Here is a 26330-nt window from a genome sequence, read left to right on the forward strand (position 1 = left end):
TTCAGTTTTAAGGCATTAGTTTTTCACTCCACGTCCTTGATTTTTCAGTCCTCTAACTCCATTTCAAATTGTCCTTCATGTGAGCTGTAAAGTTAAAAAGCTGCAGTTACACATTAAAAGAGTTGCATGCAGCTTGCTAGCCGCAGGTTGCCGACTTCTTTTCTTCCTCTTTGTGTGTCGGTTGCTGAATGACGTTTCTGAAGCAGCCACGAATCGACATATTTTGCTGGATCGAAGCAGGTCAGCAGCTGGCCTACAATTTTAAGAAACAGTAGTGAAGAAATTATTTTTGTCATCAACGAAGCGCTGGTTGGGCTGGTGATCAGATTCATTTGTGAAAATCCTCGTTCACATTCACTTGATGAAATTGGTATTGTACTCAGAGCATTCATCAAATGCTTCAATTCTTCTGAAACCTTCTTATCATTTGGGTTTCCACGAATTGCCTCTCTTTCATTTAACTGTAACCTAATTGACAATTTTCTAACTTCATTTTCACCAAATGCCAACAATTCATGTTTAGAAGGTTTAATACCATCGTTGTCCTCGTTTTCCTTCTCTCCTCATTGGTATTGTCACTAGTTCTTAAATTTGAATTTTTCTTTTCTTTTTTTTGAAGCTGTCCAAAATGTTGGTGTCATTCGGATATTCAGGTACTGTGACCACATAAACAGAAATAGAGAAATTTTACGGGAAAATGTGGATAACGTACTTCCGTGAAACAACAGATGGTTATTTGTCGGGGTAAAAGAAAATTACTTTTCTAATTCTCGAACGGGGCACTTACAGTTGATTCACAAAGGTCTCCAACCTACAGCCCACGAGGAAGGTGAACTAAAACAGCATTTTAAATTTTGTTGATTATCAAAAAAATTTTCTCATTAAATGTAATGTTCAGTAAATGTAATTGTGTATTGTACCTAATAAAATTTTCGAATATTTCAATTTTACTTTTCCATGCAACAAAATAGGGAAAATATAACACACTAAAGAAATCTAAGTGAATTTTTTTGAATATGGCCCCTGTACAGGAAAAGGGTGGGCACCACTGCAATAGAAGGTGGGCCAGAGCACATTGGGAATACACCTTGATCTGCTCACTCTTGACTAGCACAACTCCTCCGTATATGGGACAGGTCGGTTAGGTTTTAACAGGTAACACTAAGTTGTAGAATGCGTTAGCTCTCTTAATTCATGCAGCAGCACTAATTGCCTGAAGGCCAGAAATGCGAACAGTGCGTACCGAGTTAATTCTATCTTAATCTGTTTGCTATGTGGAAATTTTCTTCACTCAACGGAAACTATTTTAAATGTAACTTCCAAGGGGAATTCAAAATAATTCACTATAAAAGGACTTCGTTAAACAGAGGCCCGACTGAGTAATTTAGAATCATAAAAATGGTTAGACAGTTTTATATAGAAAATATCTTTAAAATACACAGTAAAAAAAATGCAAATTTAATTAAGTAATTTTAAGCTTATTTGAATAGTAGATAAACATGTGAAAAAAAATTACGGAATATTACAAATTTCGAAGTGCACTGCATCCAAATGTCACTGTTAATGAAGGTGCCGGTACGCCATACCGTTGCGTACCGTCCCAAAAAAAAGCACTGTGTGTGTATGTATGTATATATATATATATATATATATATATGTATGTATATATATATGTGTTAAATAGAATAAAAAGACAGAAAAATGGGAAAGTAGTCTAGTGCAGTTGAAGGTGGCAAATGCTAAATCTAAGCAGAGCATGGACAATAAAGCGATAAAAAAAAAAAAAAGAAAGCAAAGATAACTAATAAAATATGCATAATAAGAAATAGATAATTACAAAATTGACAAAATAAGGATGTTGCCACACAACTTACAAAACCGGCCTCTCATCATGTGTCTTCGTTTTGATGTAAACCAGAGAGTAAAAAGCATAAACATAAATAAAAATGAGAATAAAATGTTGTTACCAAAATAAAAATTACACGGATTAAAAGGGGGGGCTTAGAAAATGTCTTGTGAACTTTACAGTTAATGCAATGAGGACAAGAAATTAAAACTAGAATTGATAAAAGAAATTTTTAGATAAATATAACATATTAGTCTAATACAAGTTAAGGTAAAGAGATTTGACAACATAGTTAAAAGCAAATAGCCTTAAAAGAGAGCAAGACACCTATAATAACACTTAATTAAAATTACAAGCTTGTAGGGATAAAAATTAAATACAGATATAAAACTAAACAAAAGTGGCACCTGGAAATAATTTTCAACCAGAATCTGAAAATTTATAAGAGTGAAAATTTATTAAAAACATGTTAAGTGAACAAAAGGATGGAAAAAATAGCTTACATATAATAAACAATTTGTTTTACCACCTTTTACCTCAGATATCCCTACAATGCAAGTTATTTTTTCTATTCCTCTTTTGTTCACTTAATATTTTTTACTGATCGAAATTTCTAGATTCTGGTTGAAAATTTATTTCCAGGTGTCACTTTTATTTAGCTTTATATATACATTTTGTTTTCGTAAAGGCGACTATGATGGTCTTAGACAGTATTTAAATTCTATACTGATGGGACCAACTGATGATGTTACCAGCAGCAAACTCAAAATGGAAAGCATTCAAGGAACTAATCTTGGAGGCTACCAGGCTTTACATACCAACTAAGAAATATTGTTCAAGGTTTAGGCCTAAATGGTTGTCAGATGAACTAATGAGACATGTGGCAGAGAAAAAAAATGATAGATATAAGTTGGTCTGTAACCAAGTCACAAAGGAGATTAGGCAGGCAAAGGCAGACTATGAAAAATCCTTGGCAAAGGATGCAAAGAAAAACAGAAAAGAGTTCTTTACCTATTTAAACTCAAGAAGGAAAGGGATGAATCAGATTGGTCCACTGGATATTGATGGTTCAACAGTTGAGGATCCTGCTCAGGTGGCTAACAATCTAAACGAGTATTTTGCATCTACATTCACGCATGAGGAGTTATTCAGGAAGGAGAATGATGTAGGTAAAGTACACATTGGCAGTGAGCTGGATGATTTTGTAATAACTGAGAGGAAAGTGGAGGAGAGATTGTTGAGGATAAACATAAAAAAGGCACCTGGGGTGGATGGGATCTATCCAGTTATATTAAAGGAGGCAGCAAAGGAAGTAAGCAAACCCCTAGCCATAATTATGAGAGCTTCTTTGGACTCAGGGGAGGTACCCATAGACTGGAGATGTGCAAATGTAACCCCAATTCACAAAGGAGGATCAAAGGCTGACACATGTAATTATAGACCTGTTAGTTTAACTTCTGTTCCAGGTAAATTAATGGAGGCACTGGTTAAAGAAGCACTGCAGGATCATCTAGACAAGAATTCAGCTTTAGCTCAGACGCAGCATGGTTTTGTTAAGGGCAGGTCTTGCCTGACCAATTTGATTGGATACTATGATGTAGTCACAAAAGAACTGGATGCAGGGAATAACTTTGATATTATATATTTGGATCTTAGAAAGGCTTTTGATACTGTTGCACATGGAAGACTGCTGCACAAATTGGAGCAGTGTGGCATTGGAGGCAAATTGCTGCTATGGATAAGGGGATGGTTGAGTGGCAGAAGACAGAGAGTGGTAATCAATGGACACTGCTCAACGTGGACTAATGTTATTAGTGGAGTTCCTCAGGGTTCAGTGTTGGGTCCGTTGTTGTTTTCGGTGTTTATGAATGATATTGATGATGGGATATCAAGTTTAATGTCCAAGTTTGCAGATGATACAAAGGTTGGCAGGGTTGTTAAGGACACCACTGACGCTATGCTGCTGCAACCAGATCTGGAAAGGTTGAACAGATGGGCTGAGAGGTGGCAAATGAAGTTTAACATTGACAAATGTAAAGTACTACATATGGGAAACAGTAACCCCAGAGCAACGTATCAACTCTGCGGTACCACACTGACAGTGGTGGAGAATGAAAAGGACCTGGGGGTAATTGTGCAGGCAGATATGAAGTTCTCTGAGCAGTGCAGACGAGCTGCAAGGGTAGCTCATGGTATCTTGTCAATGATATACAGGAATTTTTCTAGCAGGGATAAGGAGGTTTTGGTTATTTGGTTTTTTTTTTTAGGAGCATTAGCAACTAAGGCCATATTGCTCCGGGATATGCGGTGGTCATTCGCAGGGATAAGGAGGTGATTATTCCCTTGTATAAGGCAATGGTTAGGCCACATCTTGAGTACTGTATACAGGTCTGGAGGCCTTATTTCAAGAAGGATGTAGAGCTGCTGGAACGGGTACAGAGAAGGACAACAAGATTAGTGAATGGAATAAAGGGTTGCTCTTACGAAGAAAGGCTTAAGTTTTGCAAATTACAGAGTCTGGAGACTAGGCACCGGCAAGGTGATCTGATAGAGGTGTATAAGGCTTTGAATGGTTTGAGCATGCTCAATGCCAATGGGATTCTTCATCTTGCTCAGAATAATCAACTCAGAGGGCATAAATTCAAATTGAGGAAGGACGGATGTCGGATAGATGTGAGGAAATTTGCCTTTGGCCAGCGGGTGGTTGGTTGGTTGGTGGAACCGACTTCCATCACTTGTTGTTGAAGTTGATAGCCTAAACAAATTTAAGGCTCAACTGGACAGGTATTTCGAGCGAACGGAGGGGTGAAATGGGAGTGGTGTGTTTTTTTTTTTTTTTTTTTTTGGCTGATGCTGAATAAGCTTGCTTTCTTGCATCATATGCCTCTACTAATGCTAATGCTAATTTCATTTTGTAAATTTTCCTAAGTGTTATCTCAAGTCACTTGCTATCCTTAAGGCTACTTGCTTTTAACTGTTTTCAAATCTCTTTACCTTAACTTGTATTAGACTAATATATTATATATCTCTAGAAATTTCTGTTATCAATTCTAGTTTTCCCATCTTCATAGTGTCAACTGTAAAGTTCACAAACCATTTTTTAAAATTTCTCATTTTAATTCTTGTAATTTTTATTTTATTCTCACTTTTATTTATATTTAAGATTTTTATCCTTTGGCTTACGGTTGACATGAAATGAAGACACATTGCTATTTTTCTTGCAATCCTGGCCATTAACACCTGATGAGAGGTGGTTTTGTAAGTTGTATGGCAACATCCTTATTTTGTCAATTTTGTAATTATTTATTTCTTATTATGCGTATTTTATTAGTTATCTTCACTCTTGGTCTGCCTCACTTTGTTTCTTTTCTTTATAATCACTTCATATATACGAGGGGGAGATCGTTTAATTTGCAGACTGCTGCAAGATTTTATGTTACCGTGTGAACTTTCCATAACTGCCAATAGAGGTGCTCTCCCTGATCACTACTGAGCAGACTTTGTGTGTGCATGCTAATATTTGTTGAGCTAGTTTTGAGTTTTTTTAGTGAAGAGAATTTTTTAGCCATGTTTTTTTTTTTTTTTTTTTCTTGTTAGTTATTGGCGCATCAGCTTCTATGGCCATAATGCACCTCCCAAAGTTTTTGCATTTTACTGTGATCCAAGGCCGAGGCGGGAATCGAACCCGCGACCTTTGGGTTGCCAGGCATGCACTTTACCTACCTGGCTAGCCCGGTCGGCTTTTAGCCGTGTGTCACTGACAACTGTTTTGAAGTATCATGTTGGACATATAGGTCGAACAGCAAAATATGATTTGTTATTGTATCAAATGGAGCTTAAATGCTTGGAAACAGCTAGAGATGAATGAAGTGTATGTTAACGAATGTCTTGGTTGGACAGCCATATTCAGGTGTGATCATTCCATGGTCTTAAAATCTGCAGAACGCTCTTCAAACCATGTTCTAGTCACCACAGCTCTGTAAGGAGGTGCGTTGTCCTGCGGGAAGAGTCCATTGCCCCATGAGTGCATGATGACCATGAAGGGATGCAGATGGTCTGCAAAGATGGACAAGTAACCTGGACCATTCAGAGATGTGACTAGATGTACCAGAGGTCCCAACGTGTGCCAGTTGAACATGCCCCAGACCATTACTGACCATCCACCTGTCTGAACAGTTCCTTGTTGACATGAGGTGCATAGCTCTGTACAGTTTCTGCCAGATATGCAACCTCCTGTCCACTTGAAATAACTGGAAACAGGACTCACCAGACCAGGAGACCCATCTCCAATCATCCAAAGGTCGAGTGCCAATGTTCTTTCACCCAGTTGGGGTGTAGAGTCCTGTGCCGTGGTGTTAGCAATGGAACTCTGGTGGGTCAGCGGCTCCCATAATGTTCGACGTCTGCAAGACAGACATCGATGGCCACGTTCATCCACCACCTTTTTCCATCCACAGCACTGTCCACGACAAGATGTTATTCTGGAAATGGCATATTCCCAATACACTCTTGATAATGTCTAACGGGGATAGTGCAATTTTTGTACCACTTCTGCAATAGAGTGACCCATGTGTCGGGCACCCACCATCATCCCTCTTTCAAAGTCTGTTAATTCACAATGTTTATCCATACTGACATCAAATAACTGTCTACGTGAATGCAGTGTACCTATATACCTGCCAAGCAGTGGGTTTGTGCACTAATGAGAGGGGTGACAGCATTGCATTGCCCAGGAACCAGAAATAGTAACAAGGGAAAAAATCATTGGATACCTGAAAAATAAAAATATATTACAGTGGTAATTAATGCTATAGATCCGATGATTTTTACTTCTTCATCAAGGGTTAGCAGCCAAAAACAAAGGAAATTGTAAAATGCATACATTTTACTGATCTTATTACTAGTACCCTTTTTCTTTTTCCCACGCTGTATAGTTTCGGGTGGAGAAGTGTTTTCGTCTTACGCTTGTTTTCCACCTCTATGCAAATTGGTCAGTCGTCCAGACAGGGATAAGGTGCACTCCGTAATCACTCTTTTCCACAAAGTAGAAATTCTTAGAAACCGGCAGCCGAAACTTCACATCGTCGTCACGTGATTCTAGGCTTCCGTCACCTACAGTGATATGGCCACCGATAACGACCACACACAAAAGGCAGGTCAACAATTACGACCGGTCACTCTCGTATAGCACTTTCTTCCCCCTTCCTTGGCCCCCTCGATGAGGGCAAAAGGCGAGCTCCCTCGCACAAATGGAGATCAGACTGTCAAAGGGTCAAATGATAAGGAGGAAATATATATACGGGTAGAAGAGAGGTGGTCAGGGAGTCGTGTCGTGATGTGTCTTTGCCTTCCCTAAAGAAGCAAGGAAGCCCAGGGAAAAGAGACTGACATAAGAAGATATCGGTAAAAGCCAGCGACGGACCAAGACCGAAGAAAATACTCGGTAGTAGCCTGGTTTAAAGAGTGCGGATCTTTTTCCCAGATCGGTAAGTCGGAATATCATTAGCCTCTTTAATGTACTAGTATCTCTCCTCACTTAGGCTAAGTATATACCCATAATGTTAAGTACTTATACTGGCAAATAATGATAATTAAAAGAAGGTATCTTTTTACTCATTACCCACCACCCGAGATGGAGTCTCCTTAAGGAAAACATCACACGAAGAACACACTTCCAAATGGCTTATGAAAGCAACTCTTTCTTGTCTTAACGTTAACGAACACTCAAGTTGTGAATATATGTACAGATGTTGTATTTATCTTATAGTAAATTATTCACTATTTACATACTCATGGATAATCTACCAGTTTACTTAAATTTGCATTTAAACGTCTGTCAATCTTTGTGTATAGCCTTTTCCAAGATGATCTTATCAATAAACTCCGTTTTGTTTAAGCCTCCTTGCCTCAGACCTGTTCTCTTACTACACGATGCCCAGATTGTAAGTTAGTGGGATCAAAATAAAAGAACTTGTATTGCAGTACTCAAACACCTGACTATAACTGGAAAGGGTTTGTAGCGAAAACACAGCGCTTGGTCAAAGCCACGATTCCTATTCCCTTCCATCGGGTAGGATTATTGAGGGCCGAGACCATTGTCCTAATATAAAAATCCATGAGGCAATCACATGAGTATACTGGGGTTACGCTCAGGAACAAGTGTCCAAAGAGGAAAAAGCGTCCCGCAACACAGATGTGTCATCCAGAGAAGCCCGAACGAGAAGAAATAAGTAAACTCCAGTATAACAAAATATAGCAAGTAAGGTCTCTTGTTACTGATATGAAATATATACATAGCACGTGGTTATAACAATGAAACCAAGTTGAAAAGGTGTGTGGCAGCCAAAAAGTGGCAGTAAATCTAGTGAGAAGTTGACGTATATTTGATAGCTGACTCGACAGAGACCGAAAAAACAGAAAAGAAAATAAAATAAAAAATATTTTATTAACTAAACCAGAGGAAATTTAGAATGACTAAGACAAAGAAAGACAACTTATTGTCATGTCAAGCAGGTGTCTCAGATATGGACGGAGGGGAGTGACAGTCTAACAAAGCTGCATCAGTGTATGAAAGAAAAAACAAATTTGTTCCCGGAGTATTTATAACATGTTATATCAACTTCACGTGTGGGAGGGGAGAGGCTGTATGCAGGTCAAAGCTAACGTTAAAATGTGATGGGGAAATTGGCAATTAAACCAATGAAGCATTACAACTCAGGATAGAGGAGAAATACAAAACTGGCAAAGCAGCATAGAAAGATGTTAAACTTTGTTAGAGACGAAAAAAGTGAATGATAGCAGAACAAGGAGCATCTCGATATCGCTTTCGGTCAACCTAATTGCTCACGAGAAATAAAAACTAAACGGATTAAGGAAAGTAAAAAATAAATGAAAGAAGGGGAATACAGGCAAACTCGGATAGTACGGGGATGTAAAACCCATTCCTATAGTACAGCGGTCTTCAAACTTTTAACATCTATGGAACCCTTGTCTCTAAATATTATTTCTCTAGAATCCTACTCAGTTAATACGTGTTTTTAGGTACATAAATGACTTAAAATTTTTAGAATCATATGTACTTTACTAAAACATTAATTATTATTATAATGGTGAGAAGTAGAAGTGGGGAGGTGGAAAGGGTCTGTATGGCAACAACAGCTGAGCCTGCATAAAAGCCAACTAGAAACAATAGTACAAAAATTAACCCTTCAATAAATTTATTCAATATAATAATAATTGACAATATAGGATACAAAACAATAATGATTATATGCCCTACTAGAACCTGTAAAATTTTTATTACCATCTAAAATTGGCGATTGGTCGTTGTTCATGACAATATGCTCAAATTAATGGCTTAGATGTGCTTGCATTTGTTTACAAAGATCATCAAAATTTGGAGTTATTGAGAAGAAATGAGATGCCGAACCAGAAATCACAAATGCATTTCTGGTTCGGCATCTCATTTGTTTCTGTACTTAGTTTTGTACTTTTATACATGGAAAAGGATCTTTCACAAAGATAAGTCATAATGAAAGGCAAAAGAATTTCTGTTGCTCATTTATAAATTTTAGGGTATTCCTTTCAAAGCCAAAAATCAAATAGCTCTTGTTCTTTATACTTTGCTTTTAATGCCATATCAGCTGATAAATCAATCAGTTGTTCTCTCTCCTTCAGTGGTAAATCAGTTCTTCGAATTCATGAAATGGATTTTGAACACAGTTATATGACTGTTTTTGGAATGGAAAATATTCTCAGAAAGTTTTATGAAGCTGTGATAAGGGTTGTACTATGTATTTTTGTACAGTCTTATCAAGACTGATTTCGTTGAATGCTAAAAAATTGTTTAGCTTTTCAAAACATTGCACATCTCTTTTTTGTATATACTTTCTACAAAGATCCAGCTTCAAAATCATAGCTTCCATTTTGTTGTTAACTCTAAAGACATGTACAGCTACTGCCCGACTTATGTAAGGGCTGTGTTCCGCGGAACTCTATGTAAGTCGGAATTTCCTTAAATGCTTATGCAGCACTCGCAAATTTGATTGAAGCAAAAAAGGAATGTACGACGAACATGTAAACAGAATTATTTATTCAATTTTTTTATCTCACGTGCAGGAAAAATTACAAAAATTTCAAAATTATAAAATTACAAAAAGAGAGAGCAGACAGGCACATTGGCAAGATTTACCTTTTGAGCATTGTTACCAGAATTAATTCTCCAGCTCATAAGCACGCCGCTGCATAAGTTGAGGGCTGTGGAGATTTAGAAGGGGTTTTTTCCAACACATCACAAAATTTCTCTGCAGCTGCAGAATCTGCACTGGTGACTCCACTGCATACTTTAATGTTTTGGAAACCAGCGTGATGCTTAAATCTATTAAACCACCTGTTGCTTGCCACAAACTTAGCTTGGGGTTCGCTGTACTTATCCTTAATATCTTCATAAATGCTTCTTGCTTTTGCTTAAGTGGCCATTGGACTCAAGGGCACTTGTTTCTGAATTTGATTTTCCATCCATATTATTAACAGCTTTTCCATCTTCGATATAGCACCTGAACGCTGTTTTGTGATCACGGCTGATCTTAAATGCATTGATCCTTTGGCATGTTCTTTTATACGTGCACTGTCCCTTAAAATAGCATTCACTGTTGAAGCAGCGAGACCTAATTCCGTGCAATCGATGACAAACTTTGTCCTGCTTTGTAATTCTTAATTAATCATCTTCATTTCTAAATTAATTTTGTTTTGTTTCCTAGCACTGCCAGCACTTGCACTTTTCATTGGTCCCTTTCCCTTCACCATTGTAATAAGTAAATAGGAATGAAGAGATGATTCTGAAAGTGTATTTATGTTTTTTATATGATTGGAGATTTTAGTGAAGGGGGAACTCATTTTACCATAATGCCGTAACATAAAAAACCCACACAATTCCAGTTATTGGTATTATCAAAAATGCAATAAGACTGAGTTTACTACCCGTTTATAATAGCTTGTGCTAACAGAAAACAAAAAAAAAGTGCACATTGTTTTATGGTAGTGACCTCCAGAAATGTGTTTTATAAAAATATCACAAAGGCATTCCAAATTGATTCTTATAATGGAACATATGATAACGATGAAAGTGCAGTGCAATTTCCATTATAAAAATGACCTATAGGAGAGATAAATAGTTTAGTTATATAGCGAAAATTTCAACTTCCGAGGTCATGGAACGAATTACCAAAAAAAAAACAATGTTATTGGGTTCATGTTATGATATTTTCATGATACCTCCATTTATTCCTACGGGATGCAAAATATGTTTCCATGATTTTTTTAAGTTTGCACCGGCCAGCAAAAACTTACGTAAAGTCAAATTTCCGTAAGTCGAGTATTACGTAAGCCTGGGAGTGGCTATATTTTTGTTGCTTGCAATGAAATATTCAATTAATTCAAAAGAGAAAATATATCAGCAAGATATGCCATAATTTACATCCAAATTTCATCCTTTAACTTGGATGCAAAGTCACGATTTTGTTGAGACAAAAAAATGCTTATCTCATCTCTCAATTCATAAAATACTTAAAACGTTTCTGTGTGATAACCATTGGACTTCGGTATGCAAGAGTAATGTCTTATGAACACCAGATAATTCCTTGCAAGGTAATGTAAATAATCACAAATTCAATTCTCTTGATTTAATAAAATTAATGATTTTAACTACATTGTTGAGTACTTCTTTTAACTGATCTGGCATTCATTTCACAGCTAAAGCATGATGATGAAGGAAGCAATGTGAATGTTGAATATGAGGAGCTTCGACTTTTATTCATAATATAGCACCTTTATTTTCTCTGAGCAGGGACTTTGCTCCATCAGTACAAAGGTGCAAACACAAATTCCAAGATAATACATTTTTTCCATGTATGTGTCAATAATTTCAAAAATATTTTCCCCTGTGGTCTTGTCTGCAAGAGGTTTACAAATGAGAATATCCTCTTGAACAATTGAATAAAAAATATAATGTACAAGTACGAGTAATACTGCTAAACCAGCAACATCAGTCGACTGATCTAATTGTAACGTAAAGCCATGTAATGAATTTTTCAAACGTCTTATTAATTCTTCTTCACAAAAATTTGACATGTCTTTAACACACCCAGCCATGGTTGTATCGGAAAGGGGAATGCTGTCAATCTCTTTAGAATATTTTTCACCAATTTTACAAATAATTAAATCTTTTGCACAACATTAATTATTTCCAATTGTGTAAGCCTCACCTGCTTTGGTGATTCAATAGCTAAAGTGGTAAGATGCTTTATTTTCAGAATAAATATACAGTAAGCGCCGGTTATAGTGATCACGTTTGCAAATTGAATTTTGATTTTAATAAATGGCAATTCTAATAAGCAAAAATCGACAAATATTATTCAGAGGCTATAAAAATAAAGTTATAAAGCACAAATTTACACTTTATTACCAATTAAAAGATACATAAAAATCAGAATATTCTTCCAATTTTTACATTCCAAACAAAATAAAAATAAATTAAGTATAAATTTATAACGTAAGTATAACGTACACATAGCTTAATTATTATACTTACGTGTACACTAATGCTAGGAGTTTGGTAAATAAATTTGATGGATTTGAGGTATTGCTCAAAACATCAAAGGCAGATATTGTTGGGATATCAGAGACATGGTGTCACACAGATATAAGGAATGCAGAAGTGGAATTTGGATAGTACAATGTGCACAGAAAGGATAGACATGATAGAAAGGGAGGAGAGGTTATGCTATTAGTTAAGAAACACATAAAATCCAAGGAAGTGAAGCCAGTCGACATCGCTGGACAGTGCAGTGTCGAGTCACTTTGGTATGACATAAGCACTGGGAGATCAAAATTGAGAGTAGGAGTGTGCTATAGGCCTAATGACTCTGATGAGCATAATAGGAAACTGTACAGGGAAATAGAGTGGGCCAGTAAATTAGAGAGTCTTATAATGGGGGATTTTAATTTCCAGATATTGACTGGAATTTGTGGGTTAGTCACTCACAACTAGCAATGCTTTTGTGGATTTATTGGATGATTGTTTTCTACATCAACATGTTCGGGAGGCAACTTGAAGGAGTAATACTCTTGATCTGATCATCAGTAGTGATTCTTCATGCATTAAGAATCTGCAGATAAAGGAATCACTAGGTGGCAGTGATCACAGTGTGCTGAAGTGGGATTTACTCAAAGAGGTAACTACCATCAGGGGTAAAGGGAAGGGTTATTGCTTTCGTAAAGGCAACTACAATGGTCTGAGACAGTATTTAAATTCTATACAGTGAGACCTACCGATGATGTTACCAACAGCAAATTTAAAATGGGAAGAATTCAAAGAACTTATCTTGGAAGCTACTAGACTTTACATACCAACTAAGAAATATTGTTCAAGGTTTAGGCCTAAATGGATTTCAGATGAACTAATGACACATATGGCAGAGAAGAAAAATACATGGGATACATATAAATTAATAAGTGACATGGAAGCCTATGATAGATATAAGCTGGTCTGTAACCAAGTCACAAAGAAGATTAGGCAGGCAAAGGCAGATTATGAGAAATCCTTGGCAAAGGATGCAAAGAAAATCAGAAAAGAGTTCTTTACCTGTAAATTCCAGAAGGAAAGGAATGAATCAGATTGGTCCACTGGATATTGATGGTTCAACAGTTGAGGATCCTGCTCAGGTGGCTAACAAACTAAACGAGTATTTTGCATCTACATTCACACGAGGAGTTATTCAGGAAGGGGAATGCCAGAGGTGAAGTAAACTCTGGCAGTGAGCTAGATGATTTTGTAATAACTGAGAGGAAAGTGGAGGAGAAATTATTGAGGATAAACATAAAAAAAGGCATCTGGGGTAGATGGGATCTATCCAGTTATATTAAAGGAGGCAGCAAAGGAAGTAAGCAAACCCTTAGCCATAATTATGAGAGCTTCTTTGGACTCAGGGGAGGTACCCATAGACTGGAGATGTGCAGATGTGACCCCAATTCACAAAGGAGGATCAAAGGCTGACACAAGTAATTATAGATCTGTGAGTTTTAACTTCTGTTCCAGGAAAATTAATGGAGGCACTGGATAAAGAAGCACTGCAGGATTATCTAGACAAGACTTCAATTATAGCTCGGACACAGCATGGTTTTGTTAAGGGAAAGTCTTGCCTGACCAATTTGATTGGATACTATGATGCAGTCACAAAAGAACTGGATGCAGGGAATAACTTTGATATTATATATTTGGATCTTATAAAGGCTTTTGATACTGTTGCACATGGAAGACTGCTGCACAAATTGGAGCAGTGTGGCATTGGAGGCAAATTGCTGCTACGGATAAAGGGATGGTTGAGGGGGTGGAGAAGACAGAGAGTGGTAATCAATGGACACTGCTCATCGTGGACTAATTTTATTAGTGTAGTCCCTCAGGGTTCAATGTTGGGGCCATTATTGTTTTCTGTATTTATAAATGATATTGATGATGGTACATCAAGCTTAATGTCCAAGTTTGCAGACAATACAAAGGTTGGCAGGGTTGTTAAGGACACTACTGATGCTATGCTGCTGCAACAGGATCTGGAAAGGTTGAGCAGATGGGCTGAGAGGTGGCAAATGAAGTTTAACATTGACAAATGTAAAGTACTACATATAGGAAACAGCAACCCCAGAGCAACGTATAAACTCTGTGTTACTAGACTGACAGTGGTAGAGAATGAAAAGGACCTGGGGGTAATTGTGCAGGCAGATATGAAGTTCTCTGAGCAGTGCAGATGGGCTGCAAGAGTAGCTCATGGTGTCTTGTCAATGATATACAGGAATTTTTCTAGCAGGGATAAGGAGATGATTATTCCTTTGTATAAGGCAATGGTCAGGCCACACCTAGAGTACTGTATACAGGTCTGGAGGCCTCATTTCAAGAAGGATGTAGAGCTGCTGGAACGAGTACAGAGAAGGGCAACAGGATTAGCGAATGGAACAAAGGGTTACTCTTACGTAGAAAGGCTTAAGTTTTGCAAATTACAGTGTCTGGAGACTAGGCACCGGCGAGGTGATCTGATAAAGGTGTATAAAGCCTTGAATGGTTTGAGCATGCTTAATGCCGATGGGATTCTTCCTCTTGTTCAGAATAATCACCTGAGAAGGCATAAATGCAGATTGAGGAAAGACAGATGTAGGATAGATGTGCAGAAATTTGCCTTTACCTAGTGGGTGGTTGGTTGGTGGAACAGACTTCCATCCCTTGTTGCGGAAGTTGATAGCCTAAATAAATTTAAGGCTCAGCTGGACAGGTATTTTGAACGAACGGAGGGGTGAAATGGAAGTAGTGCGTTTTTTTTTTTTTTTTTGGCTGATGCTGCATAAGCTTGCTTTCTTGCATCATATGCCTCTACTAATGCTAATGCTAATTAATATACGTATTAATTAAACATAACACTTTGTAATATGATTATAATTTAAAATAGTCACTTATTTTGGATTGCTTTAAATTATCACTAAAAAGTCTATTTATAGATTTTTCAATATTGTATAATAGTCTAAATTCACGATAACTTGCACCAGTTTCTCCAACGCTCTCCTCAGAATGCCTATAGCTTCACAAATTTGCCGTTTTGTAACTGGAATTCGTTCGGATTCATCTTTGTTTTCCTCCTCCTCGGCGAATTTATCAGTAACAGACCGGGCAATTTCTTCATCTGTTAAAGCTGTAGTAACTTGTAGATCACTAACTATGTCCACCCAATCATTAAACTCCTGTTCACCCATGTCTTTAAGCTTTTCAACACGATCAGTATCGTGACTTAGTTGCCCATCATGAATAATTAATCTACATTTTTTGAAACAGTTGCTAATGCAGGTTTCGGAAACTTCATTCCAGGCATTCATTGTCATATGAAGTGCATCTAGAACAGTTATCTGTTTTGCAATATCGGATGATGTTCCCAAACCTTCATCTATAGACTGGATGATTGTTTGCCTCATATCCGATCTATAAAAGGTCTTAAAGGTTTTTATTATTCCCTGGTCGAGAGGTTGAATCAATGATGTGGTATTTGAAGGTAGAAAAACTAATTCAATGTTTTTGAAAATCAACTTTGGATGAGCTGGACAGTTGTCCAACACCAAAGCGATTTTTTTGTTTTTCTTATCTAATTTCAAATCCCATTTACGAAGAAGATAATCTTCAAATAAAGCTGTCATCCAAGCATTAGTATTATTGGCATATTCAACAGGCAACTGTTTTACTCCGTTTAAACCTTTCTAGGCGATTTACTCTTGCTGATAACTAACAGCTTCATCTTGATTGTTTGAGTCACATTGCAAGTTAAAAGAACTGATCCTCTCCTTGATCTTCTTTCCTGCAGATGCAGAGGAATTTTTAAAAATCATGCAGTGGTCTGGGGTAGCCCTGTAGTACAACCCTGTTTCATCTTTATCAAAAATGTCTTCGGGATTATAAGTGCTTAACAAAGTTTGCCAAGAGGTTTTCAACCAGGTGTCAGCTGCAGAACTATTGGAATCCTGTTTTTCCCCATGAAGTTTTTTGTAAACAATATCATGCCTCTCCTTCCATCTTTTCAGCCATCTGTCTGTCGCCTTAAACTCTTCGTGTAGTTTTTCAGCAAAATTCATTAGCTTTTTGAAGAAGAATGCTATGATTGATTGGCGCATTAAATGAGCTGGCCTGTTTGAACCAAACGAACAGAGCTTCATCTGCTGTTTGGCATTTCCCTTCAAGCTTCCTTTTTCTGGTTTCACTAATCACATTAGTGTTTAATGTGTGATGTAATTTTAACAATTTTGATAAAGATGACTAAGGCACTCCTAATTTTACTGCTGCTTCCCTTTGAGACATATTGTCTAAGTTTAATTTATCGTACGTTTCTATAATTCGTAACTTATCTATTACACTCAAATTCACTCTCTTTCTGTTCACCGACTGTTTTTTGGTAGTAAAATTTAAAACACAGTAAAAAAGATAAGCGTCAATCAATAACAAAGCACATAGCACACACAAATTGGAACTAACGCGACAAACGCAAGTGAGACGAAGTTTAGATATAGAAATGAAGGGCAGATTTCAGCGAAGGGAAACCCATTTTACCATAATAATGTGAAAACACAGAATTTCAGCTATTGGTATTATCGCAAATGAATAAGATCAAGTTTACTACCTGTTTATTGCACTAACAGAAAAGCAAAATAAACCAGAAACTGCAAATTGTTTTTTGTTGTTTTATGGTTGTGACTGCTATAAATGTGACCTCCAGAAATGTGCTTTATAAAAATATCATAGAGGCATTCAAATTTGATTTTTATAACCGAAAATGTGATTCTAGTAAATGATGAAAGTATAGTGCATTTTATTGATTTGGATCGGTTCTTTGAAATTTGATTCTAGTGAGCGGCTGATTCTAATAACCAGTGATCAACTATAACCAGCACTTACTGTACTAGAAAACATTTTCTTTTTACTTTTCAGCTCCTCACATTTGCATTTAAAATATTCAATATTTTTATCCTTTAAATGTGGGTGATTACTTTCCAGATGTCTTTGCAATTCTGCAGGATTCAAACTGCTATTCTTCACCACATCTTCATTTCTAGTCCATGTAAATCCAAAGCTTAAATAACTGTCATCATATTTTTGCTTCTTACAAGCATTTACATTTGTAGAAATTTGTCTTCTTGTGCTGTGCACTTACTTTGTATTTGATTCAACAGTGCAATCAGTTGCCAAACTATTATTACCTTCTTTGGCCTTAATAGATTTTAATTTTCCCATTTTTAACCAATTCTCCATTATTGGGGCTTCACGTGTGAAGCAGAAATACCTACAAACAAAATGAAAAATAAACTGCAATATTTGTAAATGCAAATAAACTAATAAAGTATTAATTAAAAATGTGCATGGTGACAACAGCTGAGCCTACTGAATAAATAACTAGAAATACTAATTTAAAGATTAACCCATTAATACATTTATTATGAAATATTAATTATATATACTGAGTGCTTGCCTGAACACATAGCATTAACTTAAAAACTACAGTATATATTTGTTGTTTAATTTAATTCTGCATACTAATATTCATTTCATGTATAAATAAGAAAACGAAGTATATATACCTACTATTCACAAAATTCAGGCCAATTTGTATATAAATACACTTTTTGTCACAATCAGCAGCACAAAATTGTTTATACACATCAGAAAACAAATAATAATACACAACTTAAATCAAGCAATGCACAGTATTTCTACAGTTGCTTGTAGTATAGCCAAAGTCACAGTTAGCAGTAGCGGATTGCTTCCGATTAAGGATCCCAGTAATAAGTAATTTATATAGAAAACAAATAGCTCTTTAAAATTATGTTGTGAAAATTTTTGTTGTTATGATATGTTTAGTTTTTTTTCTCAAGTGTAAGTGCTATTTTAATAAATTTTTTAAATAATATAATTAAGAAAAAAAAAAAAAAAAAAACCGAAAATTATAAATTTTTGCAAAACTTCAGAAAATGTCTCGCGGAACCCAGTTACATTACTGACTTAAACATGTGAAGCATTCACCCAGACTTATGTCCATCACTGGACATAAGTCTGGGTGAATAAGAGTGTCTTACTATAGCAGTGATATTCATTGCACTGCTATAGTAAGACACTGGACATAGGTCTGGGTGAATGTTTCACATGTTTAAGTCAGTAATGTTATAATAATATAATATATAAAAAATGACTAAACAATCACTAAAAATGTAAATATCTACAAAAAGTAATACCCCTTAGGTTGCATTTTATAATGTGCTTATAATTATTGTATATTTTATTCAGGACTGTCTTCAAGTTCGTTAGATCTATACTAGTAAAAAGACTATTAAAGTCAAATGTTTGAATGTGTGAAATATTGTTATTATTTAGTACTTCTATTATAGGTAAATTGTTATTAATAATTCTACTGTCAGGTAGCGAATTCATGATAGGTTTAAGTAGTTGTTCTAAAACCTTACCAGGTTTATGGGCATAACTGTATTTACATGAAGTGATGAATCTGAAACCAGTGGGGATTTTGTGAAACTTAGGGTATGAAATAAATGTAAGGGAATCTATAGTTACTAAAGTTAAGATTTAATTTTTTTGCTGAAGGCCATTAACTTCTTAGTGATAATATTGGTGTTATTGGTAATTGGCTTGTAGGTAGCAAGAGAATTTAGTTCTGCATCTAAAGTCTGGAAGTAAAAAGATTTACAAATGATGGCATAGTTGTTGGATGTTTTGTCAACAGCAGTGATGACAAAACATTTATGTAGATCTGATAATTGCTGTTTAAATTTGGAAAAGTAGCATTTAATGCCAGCTGTAGGAGACCATGTGGTACTCATGTCTTATAGTTATTGAATATTTTTGCAAGTACAGTATTTATCCATAATTGGACAGCTTCAATAGGGGTGTTATATTTGTAAGATAGCATGAAACAGAAGTTTAGAAGATCCTGTTATAATTGTTTTTTGAAGTTTGAAAGGCTGATTTTAGTGTGCAACCTAAATTTAAATCCATAGGACATGGTATCTCCAAGTTCCTGGTTGGGAATAATATCTAAATTACCAGTTATAATATGACTAAAATGTGAATTAACAAAAGGCTTTAGTATATCCTGGTGGCATATACAACTATTGGAGACAGGTTCCAGATTAAATTTATCCATGTTGGTGGCTAGGGATTTATAGTTGCAGGCTATGAGTCCAAAAGGTTTGGAGTATCTGAATCTAGATTTCATATGCAGATTATGGCAGCCTGTAAGAAGAAGTTTGGCAGCACTTATATAAGTGCCCTATATAGATAATGGAGCAAGCATATGAATATAAAACATCATTATGCTTGGCATTTGTGGATTATGAAAAGGCATTTGACTCCATACAGCATAAGGTAATGTTTCAGGCACTGGAAAGACAAGGCATAGATATCCCATATATTATGATTTTGAAGAAAATATATGAGAATGCTACCTCCTTTTTAGACTAAACAAAGACAATAGTAAATTTAAAATTGAGAAAGGAGTTCGACAAGGAGACACAATATCTCCGAAGTTGTTTACTGTTGCCCTTGAGGAAGCTTTCAGAAGATTAGACTGGTCACAGAAAAAAGTCAATGGGAATGGAAAGTATCTAAACCATTTACGATTTGCAGATGATATTGTGGTCAGTCATAAGCCACGATCCAAGAGTTAGAGGAAAATCTTAATCAGTTATGCACAGTTAGTAAGGATTTTGGACTAAAGATGAATATGGCTAAAACAAAAGTAATGATGAACAAGTATGCCACAGAAAGGGATATAATCATTGAAGGAACAGTAATTGAAAACGTGGAGTCATATACTTATTTAGGACAAGTCATTAGCTGTAATAATGATAAATGGATGGAAGTCAAGAGAAGAACAAATTTTGGATGGATAGCATTCAGGAAATATAGTCCCATACTGAGAAGCAATATCCCAATTTGTCTGAAACGTAAAATAATGAACGAATGTATACTTCCCACCATGACTTATGGAAATGAAACTTGGGCACTCACCAAAAGAATGGAAGAGAAACTGAGAACTGCACAGCGAAGAATGGAACGAATTACATTGGGAATCAGACTGTTAGATAAGAAGAGAAACACATGGATTAGGCAGAAAACTCAAATAAAGGACATTCTTATCAAAACTAAAGAACTAAAATGGTCTTGGACAGGACACATAGCTCGAAGACATGATGACAGATGGACTAAGAAAATAACAGAATGGTACCCAAGAGGAGCTAAGAGAAAACCTGGAAGACAACGATGGACAGATGAAATTCATGAGTTTGTGGGTAGTAAATGGATGGCCATTGCACAAAACAAAAGGAACTGGAAAGTCGCTGGAGAGGTCTTCATCCTGCAGTGGATTGAAAATGGCCAATGATGATGATATAATTGCCCAATCTACAACAATCCTGAAACCTACTAATATCAAGGATCAGTTCCTACCCAGAAACTAAGAACACCTTTTCATAACAGTACAGGACTACTACACAGCTTTTACTAAATTTGCCCAAATTGTCTTTGAAACTAGGAGGCACACACTCAGTCATAATAGGCAGTCAGAAAGGACAGCAAGCTGATCCTTTCTGACTGCCTATTATGACTTCTCCCTACAAGACAATTGGGTTCCCGTCTACGTGCAAGTGATGTCTGCTTCCCCCCCCCCATTGTGTGTGCATGTGTGTGTGGCTGTCTGCCTGTTTGGGATCTGCAGTCTTGAATGAGAACGTGTGTGAGCAGCTGATCTTGCACACGAGAGTTCTTCCCATCTGCAGGCACAAAATTCTGGTGCACGCTGGTGCCATGGGGGAAGTGAAACAGTGTGAGAACTTTGTTGGCCTGCTTGGATTGGAACATCTATCCAACCCTGAGCAGACATGAGTGTGTGGTTTATGAATCTGTGTTACTTAGCTTGCCCCCAAAAAAAAAAGTTAGTGCGTTCTTTCCAGAGTGTTGTGATGAATGAAACTAAACGTATGAGTGAATGCTGGAGTGATTGAGAGTGTCTCCCTCGATGTTAACTGTCTACCTGTGTGCTCTTCTGAATACATGTATAGATGATAATAATAAAAAAAAGGGAGGGTGAATGTAAGCACTCAATAGAAAATTTGATATTTCTATTTTTAAACTTCTAAAGCAATACTTGACACGTACTGATTCTTCTCTTCCAAATTCAGCTTTTTTGACTAGTTCTTCAACATTCCTTAATTTTTTCCTGGCCTCTTGCAACTGGGACTTTAAATCTTCAATTTTTCTTTTACGCTATATAAAAATAAAGAATAAATGCAAAATTTTAAAAATTTGACACTTGACTGTCTTTCTATGCAATTTTAAATTGTTTATCGAGTCCCTAAAGTAGAAAAATAAGCCTATTTTTACTAATAGGTGCATTCAATAGACAGGTCTAATAGATGGTCAAGGCCATTATGTCTTATTTCTCATCAAATTTCAAAGATATTAGGAGTTAATAAATTGGAAGAGGAACAAAACAGTGTGTCACTGTTTAAGAATACGGTCAGACATGAAGTTCGGTGAGCATTGTAGACAGGTTGCAAGGAAGGCCCATGATGTCCTATCGATGATTTATCAAACATTTACTAGTAGAGATAAGGACGTCATAATCTCATTATATAAGGCTATTGTTAGACCACACTTAGAATACTGTGTTCAGGTGTGGTGATCACACCTAAAAAAAGACGTCAAGCTTCTTGAAAGGGTCCAAAGCTGGGTAACTCGCCTGATGAGATTGGCAAAAGGGCGACCACATGAGGAAAGACTTCGAATATGTGGATTGCAGAGCTTGGAAACTAGGCACCTTAGAGGAGACTTGATTGAGGTGTTTAAGGAGCTAAGTGGCAAAAGTACAGGGGATCTCCAGTATACAAGAACAAGCAGTTCCCGCTTTACGAGTATTTTTTTTTTTCATGTATTAAGTATCAATGAAATTGAAAATATGAACATTAATTGCAAAAAATGAATGTTAAACATTCATAAATACCACATTTCAAACCATGCATGTAGCTATACAATACAGTGTACCACGCTTTATGATATTAATTAATTCGTTCCAGAGACACCATCAATATTGTGAAAATAACATAATGTCTACCCAATAACACATTGTTTTTTGGTAATTTGTTCCACGACCTCAGAAGTTGAAATTTTCACTATATAATTCTCTAGACGGTCGTTTTTATAGTGTAAACTGTATTAGTTACCAATTCAAATCATTAAAATGCACTACCCTTTCATAGTTATCATATGTTCTGTTATAAGAACCAAAATTGGAATTTATAACTCTGTTGAGAACAGAGTTATAAATTCCAATTTTGAACGGCTTTGTGATATTTTTCTAAAACACATTTCTGCAGGTCCCTACCATAAAACAATAAAAACAATTTGCAGTTTCTGGTTTACTGGGCTTTTCTATTACTGCAAGCAATTAAAAACAGGTAGCAAACACCATGTTATTACATTTGCAAAAATACCAATAGCTGGTTTGTGTGGTTTTTATGTTATTATGGTGAAATGTGTTTCCCCTTTACTGAATTCTCCAATCGTATAAAAAACATAAATAAAACATGTTATTTTTTAAGCTTCAAAAACTTGTTACTCCACACAAATCATGTTAGTTGCAATTTGTGCATGCAATTAAAAAATGTTTATGCATACTATTGAAATTTATAAAGAGAAGAGAAAATTATCTTGGAAACAAATGCCTCTTGAAGCATTTCTGAAGAAGATGACTCCTTGTGCAACAAACCAATGAGTGCTGAGCCAATAACGAGTGTGCATTTAGTCGATGATGATGAAAAATAAACATTCTTTAACATTTGTAAGTCATAAGTAATTTCTTTATTATTATAATTTCCTAATATTACAGGCTACGTTTTTATTTCTTTGGATAAATCAATCATTGTTTAAACATAAACTAATTAGCTAAATTTCATTGTTGAGAACATTACCTCTAATGTTAGAAATGTCTATTTCTATAGACATTTTTAACATTATGTCTATGGAAAATAAATTCCTGCTTTACGAGTTTTCACTTTACAAGCGCATGATAGGAACGAATTAACTTGTCAAGTCGAGAACTACCTGTATTCATTATCCGAGTCCCCACAGTTACAAGAATTTGAAACTTAAAAAATTAAAGCTTTTTCCCTTGAGAAAATTGACCAAGCACTTGAATATTTTTTTGTGGGAATGATCTTCTTTTATAATAATAAATGTCTAATAAAATAATTTTCCCATTTTTCAGTTCCTTCATCCATTTTTTTACTATGTACAAGTACATAATAACCATTACTATATAATATCGGTGTAGATACACTATATCCACTCATCCTTCACAATGAGCTGCCCATGTATTGTACTATCTTGAATATGAAATGCTTCACTTGCAATAACAGGGTACCTGCCCACCCACCAATGAAAACCCAACTAGCTTTGAAAAGGTGCTGTCTGGGTGGTGGCGTCCACCAAGAATAAGCAACAATAATCTTCTCTATTATGAAGCGTTATTTATTCGAGGTAGTGCAATACATGGGCAACTCGTGAAGGATGAGCACAACATGAGATACAGATGAAACTATGCTTTTCACACCACTATCATAATTTTTATTTAAGAGTTGTTTATGGTGTATCTACACTGATATTATATAGATATAGAATCTTAAACTGTTAAAATATTATGCTTAGTTGCATTTAGCTTTAAAAAATAAACATTACAAAAATTGGTCCCGTTTTAAGTGGAATATTCAGGAACGAATTATCCTCGGATAACGAGGATCCCCTGTATAATGAATGAGAATGAAATTTTCATGGTTATAAATTATTCTAGAACTAGGGTCCATAAATTCAATTTATAAAGGGAGAAGTTTAGACTGGACTGCAAGAAGTTTTATTTTAGCCAGAGAGTTATAAATTACTGGAATAAGTTATCTACATGGTTGGTAGAGGCTGACAGTTTGGGGATATTCAAAGGTCAGCTGGATAATTACCTACGGGAGGAGGGAAATGCACAGGTTGTCTATTTCCTTTTCTCATATTGTTTTTTTTTTTTTTTTCTTCTTATTATTTTATTTTTATTAATATTTTTTTATTTTATTCATTTATTTATATATATATATATATATATATATTTTTTTTTTTTTTTTTTTTGGCTGGTGCAGCATAAGCTATAGGTTTCCTTGCACTGGTCATTGCTAATACTAATACTCGCATGAGGTCCAAATGGACTCCAGCTTTTTTGTACATGGCTGTACTTTCTTGGTGAAAAAATTTCCAGAAACACTGTTCACAGCACCTTTCTAGGAAAATTGCGCAGGTCTCACTCATTTATTCTATTTATGAATAGAATTTCAATCGAGAGCTAAGCCGCTTAGGAAGACAGCACATCTTGTTCTTACCCTGGGTCTATAAAACACAAGCTAAGTTATGAGACTTCTATCTGTGTAGAATACGCAATGGTCTATGGCAATGACCAGCCATTGAGCTGCTACTTCATTGTGGTTTAGCGAGAAGAGGAGAAAGAGGGTGGTGAGTGACAGGTGGAAACTCCACCCACTCACTGCTTTCCCCCTCTTCTCCTCGCCTGTACATTACTGGGGGATATCACGTGACATTCACAATGTGTCGGAACTGAAATGAAGAAAAAGAAACAGAAATATTTTTTAAACAACTAATAAAAATTAGCACCACATACAACCACTGATTCTTCTCATCCGTACATTACTAGATGATTTCAGATACATTAACAATGAGAATTGCTCACGCATGTTAAAAAAAAATGCTTTTGGGGGGGGGGGGAGTTCTGCCAACACATCCCTACTTTTGTGGGTGTACATTACTAGACAATTTCATAAGCATTAACAATGTGAATTGCTCATGCACATCAACAGAAATTACTTTTTTCTGGGATCTACCACCCCCACACCCCCGTTACTACTAAGAGAACCCGATACTAACAATTGATACAATTACTCAAAAAATCAAATTGTCAAGAAAAAACTTGAAAACAAAAAAAATAAATAAATAAAAATAAAAAAATTCACCTCATCAGTCCTTGTATGCTGACTGGCACACTTCATCAAAAGTCCACACTTAAAACACATGTTCCGATGCTATCAAAGTCACACTTGTACACCATTCAACTACAGTCTTACATTCAACCTTTTGCAAACCATGAACACAGAATAACAATAACCAAAGGCAGCACAGCAGCACAAAAACGACTGAACAACAGCACAATAATTTCACATTTCCTGTGAGTGGGCAGAGTCCACCAGTCAATCACAGCCTTCTCGCCGACTGTCTGACAGGTACAATCTAAACTGAATTTTGGCCAATTTCTGTAATTGTAGCCGAAAGGCAACAGAAAAAAATCATTTATTCAGATACAATTTATTTCTGAATGATTTGGTCACTAAAATATTTTTCACAGTTCATACAGTGGCATCACGATACAGTACTGTTATTTTTAAATTTTATTACTTTAATCTCACGCCCTTATTGTAAAAATAATTTTTAATGTATATCTATTGAGGATTTTTTAAATTTAAAATTTAAATTAAATTTAATGTTTAATAGAAAATAATGTATTATTGATCTCATTTGTTTGATTAGTGAGGCTCAAGGAATCTCTTTCAATGCACAATTATTTATTTTGACTGTTAGCATAAAAGTATTAATAGTAAATTTGTTAAAATCTAAAAATATATTATAATTTTTTAATTATAAAATACAATTTATATGTATAAACATAATACTTTTACTTCATTGTTTCTTTTCTAATGAATTTTTAATTTATACTTTTTATTAGTTGTGATTACGTAAATTTCATTGTCAATAATTATACAGTACTCTCGATTTACCATTTACCGAGATCGAATT

The 26330-nt window shown here is 35.6% G+C and overlaps 1 protein-coding gene across 1 annotated transcript in view; it reads right to left on the reverse strand.

The window, feature by feature from the left end:
• The window catches only part of LOC150085889 (meiotic nuclear division protein 1 homolog), a 94337-nt gene that overhangs the window by 26778 nt on the left and 41229 nt on the right, over window positions 1-26330 (reverse strand). Inside the window, exon 4 of the mRNA XM_090373556.1 lies at window positions 21591-21698. Coding sequence (XP_090229682.1) covers window positions 21591-21698 — 108 coding nt within the window. The remainder of the gene's footprint in view (window positions 1-21590; window positions 21699-26330) is intronic.

The sequence above is a fragment of the Mastigoproctus giganteus genome, chromosome 5 (assembly GCF_048544385.1).
Source record: "Mastigoproctus giganteus isolate SK-2022 chromosome 5, ASM4854438v1, whole genome shotgun sequence".
Taxonomy (NCBI): domain Eukaryota; kingdom Metazoa; phylum Arthropoda; class Arachnida; order Uropygi; family Thelyphonidae; genus Mastigoproctus; species Mastigoproctus giganteus.